This window comes from Alligator sinensis, unplaced genomic scaffold, assembly GCF_000455745.1.
Source record: "Alligator sinensis unplaced genomic scaffold, ASM45574v1 scaffold595_1, whole genome shotgun sequence".
NCBI lineage: Eukaryota > Metazoa > Chordata > Crocodylia > Alligatoridae > Alligator > Alligator sinensis.
The window spans coordinates 112,771-120,674 of NW_005843385.1; the positions used below are offsets into that span (position 1 = coordinate 112,771).

At 47.1% G+C, this 7,904-nt stretch overlaps 1 protein-coding gene across 1 annotated transcript in view; it reads left to right on the top strand.

Annotated features, from left to right (window-relative positions):
* Positions 1–7,904, top strand: part of LOC112548663 — a 24,893-nt gene that overhangs the window by 11,490 nt on the left and 5,499 nt on the right. The window contains exons 2-3 of the mRNA XM_025195068.1: positions 6,494–6,670; positions 7,570–7,758. Of these exons, the coding sequence (XP_025050853.1) occupies positions 6,494–6,670; positions 7,570–7,758 (366 nt within the window). The remainder of the gene's footprint in view (positions 1–6,493; positions 6,671–7,569; positions 7,759–7,904) is intronic.

Consider the following 7,904-nt stretch of genomic DNA (forward strand, 5'->3'; position numbering starts at 1 on the left):
CCCCCCCCTGCCCAGGTGACCAGAGCATCGCCTCCCAGGCGCCAGGCTTTTGTCTGCAGACAAGGAGCGAGATCCCCGCTGTGAGAGATTCAACAGCAGCCTCTCAGGCTGGCTGAGACAGATCTCTGGAGAGGGGCACCAACGGGGCATTTCTGCCACACTCCTGATGATCTGTTTAGGTCGCTTCCAACCCTAAATACTATGATACTATGACTAGTCATCTTACCTGTAAGGCTGATGTCATTTGGAAGCACTGGTCAGCAGCCAATGCGTCTGCTTCTGGTGGGAACTTAGTCATGAGGTCATGACAGGTGTAAAAGAGGGTCCCTCACTGAGGAAGGGGGGGAAGACATGTTTTGGGACACAGCAAACAAGCCATGAAGCCTCCATAGAGAGCTTGGTCAGACTCTAGATATATATGTGAGTATGTTACTTGGATTTTAGCTAGTAACTTAGGATGAAGTGATTTAGAAGCTTATCAAAAGGCTACCAAGCTGCTTCTGCTTGCTCAAGGTTTTTCTTTTGATACTTCTCTGATATATACCCCTCCCCACGCCTACCCTCTCCAGTCAATAATGTTATCCATTATAGCAAGTCTTGCTGTGCCTGCTTGAGAAGGATAAGGCAAGGCTTTTCAGCTCCCTTTTGCTTGGCTGGCTAAGGGAGGCTATTTATGAATGCTTCAGTTTAAGAGAAGCACCCCAAAGTACCACAGTGGGTTAAGCAACCCCAAGGTCTACAGGGTCTGTGTACCTCAGGTGGCATACAGCCCTAGCAAAGACCAGACCCTGGTTTATGGCAGTGGTTACCCCAGGCTTGCAGGTATGCTCCAGAAAGGGGTTGGTCACATGTAGGTGCCCCAGGGGAGACACCTGAAGGATGGTTTTTGGTCGGGTGCAGTGAGGTGGGTGACTTAGTGCAGAAGCACCTTCTACTGGCCTGTCACATAAACTTTGTGACAGGATGCAGAAAAGGCTCAAGTGATCAATGCCTTTTTTGCCTCTGTTTTCACAGGCAACAGAGCTCCCAGACTACTGCACCGAGCAGCAGAGTTTGGAGAGAAGGTGAGCAGCCCCCAGTAATGAAAGAACAGATTAGAGACTACTTAGAAAAGCTGAGTGTGTACAAGTCCATTGAGCTAGATGATTGCAGCGCCATTGGCCATCATCACTGAAAACTCATGGTGAGCAGGAGAGGTACCAGATGATTGGGAAAGGGGAAACATAATCCCCATATTTAAGAAAGGGAAAAAGGAAGATCCAAGGAATTATAGACCCATCAGTCTCACCTCAGTCCCTAGAAAAATCATGGAGCAGATCCTCCAGGAATCCATTTCTAAGCACTGGGAAGAGAAGGCAGTGATTAGGAGCAGTCAGCATGGATTCATCATGGGAAATTCATGCCTGACCAGTCTGATTGCCTTCTATGATGAGATGACTGGATCTGTGGATGTGGGAAGACTGGTGGATGTGGCATACCTTGATTTTAGCAAGGCTTTTGGTACAGTCTCCCACAGCATTTCTCAGGCAAGCTGAGGAAGTATGGGCTGGATGAATGGGCTGTAATGTGGATAGAAAACTGGCTGAAGCATCAGGCTCAGAGAATAATAATCAATAGCTCAATGTCTAATTGGCAGCCGGTATCAAGTGGAGTGCCCCAGGGGTCAATCCTGGGGCCGCTTTTTTCAATACCTTCATCAATGACCTAGAAGATGACCTAGAGTGCACCCTCAGCAAGTTTGCAGATGACACCAAGCTGGTGGGAGTAGTAGATATGCTGGAGGGTAGGGCTAGGATTCAGAGAAGCCTTGACAAATTGGAGGATTGAACCAAAAGGAATCTCATGAGGTTCTACAAGGACAAGTGCAAAGTCCTGCACTGAGGAGAGAACAGTCCCATGCACCATACAGGCTGGTGGCTGACTGGCTGGGCAGTAGCTCTTTAGAAAATGGCCTGGGAGTAACAGTGTGCCCTTGTTGCAAAGAAGGCTGATAGCATCCTGGTCTGCATTGGTAGGAGCATTGCAAGAAGGTCAAGGGAAGTGATTCTTCCCCTTTATTCAGCACTGGTGAGGCCACATCTGGAGTACTGTCTTCAGTTTTGGGGCCCCCAGTACAAAAAGGATGCGGTAAAATTGGAAAGAGTCTAGCACAGGGTGACAAAAATGATGAGGGAAGTGGGAGGCATGATTTATGAATAAAGACCGGGCTTATTTATGTTAGACCCTGACTCCATGCAGCGCCTAACAACTGGGAAGACGACGGTCCAATTGCCCATGGATCCTGGTACCCATTAGCCAGAGCAGACAGGGAGCAAACACCAGCACACATTGCTCACAACAGCTTTATTCAGAATGGAGACAGCTTCGGACAAAGGTCCCAAAAACCAACAAACCAGGCAACTGCCTTGAACAATGGTTCTTTTCACATTTTATACACCTTGCTTCATACTCATTAACATTCTCCTGCCTTCATCCCTCCTCCTGTTCCACTCATTTCTCCTCCCCTCTCAAGCTCCTCCTCTGTTTACTGTTTACTTCATTAGGACAGAATTGCTGATGCATTTAGTTCATTTACGTGCCTCTCTGCTAAGAGCAGTGCGTAAGGCCATGAACCCGGGTACTCTCAGTCACTTGCTGGTTCTTTCTTGTTCTTTGCTGATTTCAGCACCATCTCCAAGGTCTGGCTTCTGTCTCATCTCCTGACGATAGCTGGTGGGCTGCATCTCGTTCTTCTTATACAAGGAATCATGTATCCTGCACACGATTCCTTTGTTAAAGAAACTACTTGCCTAAGCATTTGCAAGGTTAGTCTTAATATATCATCCTGCCTTGTGACTAGCAGCTTTGCTGAGAGACAAGTTAAAGCCTTGTTCCAGCTGCAAATTCAATGCTCCTCAATAATTCAAATTATTGTTACCCAAACACTCCCTCACAGAATTAGTATAGGCAGCAAAAGAGAAACCCAGCCCATTCACCAGAGGATGTCCTCTTTCCGTGGGCCTGGCAAGGTAGATGGTGCTTTTGTGTTGCTTAGACAGGGGACTGACCTTTTGCCCGTCATTGGCAATGAGTGACAGAGTGCTTAGGCTACTTACTTTCCAGCCTGGGACTGAGCCAGGAACTGGGACGATGGCACCATAGGGTTTTTTGTGCTTTGTCATTGGAATGAATATGCAGCTAAACTGATTTGCTGGGTGCTTGGTGTTATTGTAGTACTGCTAGTGCCTTTCCATGCTGTAAAAGTCTGAATAAATGTGAAGGGTTAGGCTTTTTTTTTTTTTTAACTTGCTATGGAAACCCGGTAACTGTTTGCACAGGAAGGCCTTGGTTTTTCTTAGGATTCTATCATTTTACTTTGTGTTCCTAACCTTTGCATAAATTTTGGGAATTAATAAAACCACATTATATTACTATTTCTACTATACAAACTAAAATACATGAATTTTAACACAAATAAACAAATACAAGGAGGGGGGGGGAAGGAAATAAAGGATGACAATAAAACGAACAATTCAGTAGCCTTCGTGATGTTTGGCATGGCTGAACTCCGCGAGGTCATGGAGGTGATGCTCTGCATGCATGATGTATCATTTTAATAGCTACTCTTTAGGTATTTCATAGCTTAGCAAGAAGTTTTGCTTTACATTTTATAGTTTAACATAGTTGACATCACAATTACTTATAGTAATAGCATTTTACAGACTTAATAAAACACAATTATTACATATAACACAGTTAAGCTTGATTTCTTCTTGTACTGAGCAAACTTCTTCAGTGATGATTTCATCCTGTAAAATACAAGAACAAAAAGAGAGGGGCTCACCCCTTTTGGTTAGTTTATTTTTAAGCTCATACACTTGTGGCTGGCTTTGCTTGGTTTATAGCTAGACTGGCACTTATTTAAAAATTTCTCCCGCTTGCACTTTGCAGAGGCTGCTTTTACAGCAGTGTTCATTTTTTAAAGTGGAGGGTGTTTCATGCCCCACATTTTTTTCCTTGCACTAAGGGTTTTCCTGTTGGAGTATGCTCCCCCTAGCTCTTGTTAATGAAGGATAACTCACAAGGAGGTGAGAGCTAGGGTTTAAGGCACTCTATATTTGCCTTTGGCTATTCCTTAGGGTGGTTATTATGCAGCATTTTGCAGAGCCTACCCTGCTACAGGTAGTTTTACTACACTAACCACACCTAGGAGGGTGGCAGTTTCAGGTTATACTCAGGATTAAACTCTCTACTCTCCTGCTTTGGTCTTTTTTTACTATTATTTCTTATGGGCACAGGTTCTGACTTATGGACTTTTTGCCCCCCGCCCCCCCTTGGGTCAGTTGAGACTGCAGGCTGTTGGCGCTGGCAGCTCTAACAGTGATTTCTCCTCCTGTTCCCCTTTTCAGGACTGCTAGATTACTTGGGTTTTTTTAAGGTCCTGCAGACTCTTTATTAGATTTTCCTTTTTTCTTTCTCTAGCAACTCTCTAGAATCCTAACACCTTTTCATAGGTTTTACTTAACTTCTAGTTTTCTTTTCTTTAATAAATTTTAACTATATCCTTTCTGGGCTACAGGCTTCATAATTCGTTCTCATCAGTGGCCCCTTCTTGCCTTGCTCTTTGCAAACTAATTTATCTATCAAATCTCTCTCTCTTACAGCTGTACAGCCCAGTAAGCTTTACTTTAGGACTAAGAAAGTTTTCCTGAAAGACCGTGGATGACAAATTATGCACTACACCCAATCCTTTCAGGAAAACTCCTTCACCCCAAAAAGGAAACTTTTAAACTATGCCTCTGCAGAGAAAAACAAAACATGCTTCTGATAAGCCCGCTCCTTTTTTCCTGCTCAGAGTAACTCAAATTAATTCTGGGCACTGATTTCTCTTTACACAGCTGTTAACAATCTTCATCTCTTCTAGGCTCTTCACTGTTCCTGGAGAGGTGTGGGAGAGAACTAAGTTTCTCCTTACTTTTAATCACAGATTCTCTGCTACAGCCTGAACGGATGCCTTGTAACATACCTTGTCTCTTTCTGTGCTACTTTTGCCTTTATTTTCTAATACACATGGGGTTTTAGAATATCTGTCTTACATTTCCTTAGCTGTCTTGATCTCATTGAAACTATACTGCCTATATAACACTTTGTCTTGCTGTAACTTGCACGTTATAAACTCCACAGCAAACATGCACCTGCTTTTGTCTTTTTATGCACAGAAAGCTGCAATTATTTTTTCCCGGGGATTTTAGAGTTAAAGGATTCTGTTCATTCACACAGCCTTGTCAGCTGAGAGATGACTTTTTTTGCTTTTTAGCTTCCTATTGTAAACACAACAGGAGGTTCTTACTTAATCCCAAACGGACTATGGCATATACTCGTGTCCACTACTCTGCCTAACTTGGACACACAAAGTTTCCTTGTTAGCAGTAACAAACAACAACTCCTGCACAACTCTTATAACTTCACTTACTTACTGTACAGCTCTACCTTACTACACATTTTAGCTACCTTTTCGAAAACAAATCACTCTGCATCAATAAATTCTCTGATCAGTCCGGTTACTACTCTTGTGTTCTGGTGAAGTTGCCAATTGCTGGACTGGATTTGAACCTAGCAATTATACCTTTGCTCTGGATGGACACGACCTTCAAACTGACTACAACACCTGCCAGTCAATAATAGGTGAATTTATTGATACAGAGCAAGAACAAAAAAGCAACACTACAGACAATTAAACAATTCTATATCTACTAAGCCCAGGGCTGTCATCAGAGTTAAGGTAAATCCAACCAGAATGCAGGCTTTACTCTGAGGCTCTCTCTCCTAGGTGTCAGCAGTCTGGAGGTGACTGTAATGTAGAAGTTTATCAGCCAGCTACTAAGCTGACACTATTTGCTCTAAGGTTATTCTTTAATACTTCTCTAACTTGTACCCTTTCCCAAGCCTACCCTCTTTAACCAATAAAGTTCTCCACTGTAACAAGAGTGGTGGACCTGCTGGGAGTGGGATTGGGTACGTCTTTGTGTCCCCTTGGTCCGGCTGACTAAGGGAGACTACTTTTTGTGCTTCAGGCTAAAGGAAGCTCTCCAAGTTCTCACAGTGGGTCAAGCACATTCAGGGTCTACAAGGCCTGTGCACCCCAGGGGGCACAGCACCAAAATACAGACCAGAACCCCTGGGTGGTGGCAGCAGCTACCCCAGGCTTGCATGGGTGCTCTTGGAAGGGGTCAGCCAGATGTGAGGCACCCCAGGGGAGGCACTCAGAACTCGTTAGGTGGTTGTATGCAGTGAGGTGGGTAGGTCAGCACAAGAGCACCCCCGACTGGTCCACCACATGAGGGGGGTGACAACGGCTCTTGTTAGGCAACAAAGAAAGGTAGGATGTCTGTGTGAGACCAGGCAATGGGTTCCAGCCAGCTCAGCTCCATAGCGGCTGATGGGAATGGTACACGGGGTCCAGCCAGGGCTGGAGTTGTTTCCTAGTGACACCCTCCTCATGTTCCTTCTGCAGCAAAGTGCCGAGTGCCAGAGCTCTGGGACAGCCGGGCTGACTTCACACCAAAACAGCTGTCTTATAACCCAGGTGAGATGGTGACATGGAGCTGCCCCAAGGGCCATCGGCCCTCACTAGTCAACACCATTTGCATGCAATCGGGGAACTGGAATCCACCGAGTATCCACTGTGTTGGTGAGTTTGAGGCGCCTCAAGTCACAGGCCTCCCAGGGGCTTTGGGATCCTGCATCATGTCCCCTGCTGCACCTGGGCTTCCCTCCCATTGGTCTTTCTCTCTGCACAACCCCTGGGCTTCTGCACTGACATCTCAAGCTCTATTTCCCACAGCCAGGGCCCAGACTCCCTCCAGTGGGTAACACTGGGGCCAAGGACAGTCAGGTGTCTGGGTTGGGAGCTGGTAGAGGGGCTGGGGTGCGTGAGTGAAGAAAGGAACAGGGCATCCCAGGAGTGGCAGAGCAAGGGGAGGGCAGACAGGAGCAGGGGCCTCCCTACGAGGGAGCCACGGGTGCCAGTTATGCCAAACACAGGGGCCTAATTCTGCCCAGGTGGTGGCTGCTGCTGTCTCTTGGGAGCAAATGGATTGGCTGCCCCTGGGAAAGAGGGAAGAGGAGCATTCAGGGCTCTGGGATGAGGGCTTCTGGGGCTGAGGACTGCCATCATGAGGGAGCAGCTGCACCATAGTGTGGGTAGGTTGGAGGGCTTCACAGGCAGTTGAGGACAGACGGGGCCCATGTTGTGACACCTGTGAAGGTGCTCAGTTGTCAGGGTGATGTGTGTGCTGAGGGAGCCCAAAAGGCCTGGTGGGTGCCCTGATGTTGTGTGGATCTTGGGGGGATGTGGGCTATGGGTAAGGGGTACAGTCCAAGTAGGGAGTGAGCATCCTCCCAGCTGAAGGGGAAGCGGATCACTCTGAGCAGGTGGACCAACAGCCCCCTTAGGATGATGGGCACAGGCCCCATGCAGGGGTGACTACCCTCTCCAAGGGAAGGGGTGCAGTTGGCATAGTGCTCACGGGGGAGAGAATCACCATTAGGGAGCTGTGTTGCTAGGACAAGAGCTTCCTTTGCCTACAGGGTTCTGTACAGTTTCTGGGAACTTGCCCCCATCCGTGTCTACAACCTCCATCCAGGCAGAGTTTCCAATTGGCCAGAGGGTTTGGGTGACCTGTCGTCCAGAGCAGTTTGAGGAGGGCTCATTTCCGGTGCAGTGTGTGGACAGAGCCGGGCATCCTGAGTGGGACATAAGCCATGTGAGCTGCATTGGTGAGTGCTGTGCACAGACACAGATGTAGACGGGGCTGGAGGCAGGTTGTGAGCCCAGTCCCCGAGCTCCTCACAGAAGCTGTGAGCAGGGGGAGGCCAGTGACCCTCAAAGAGAGAAGTGTGCTGATGAGGAGCAGACATTCCTG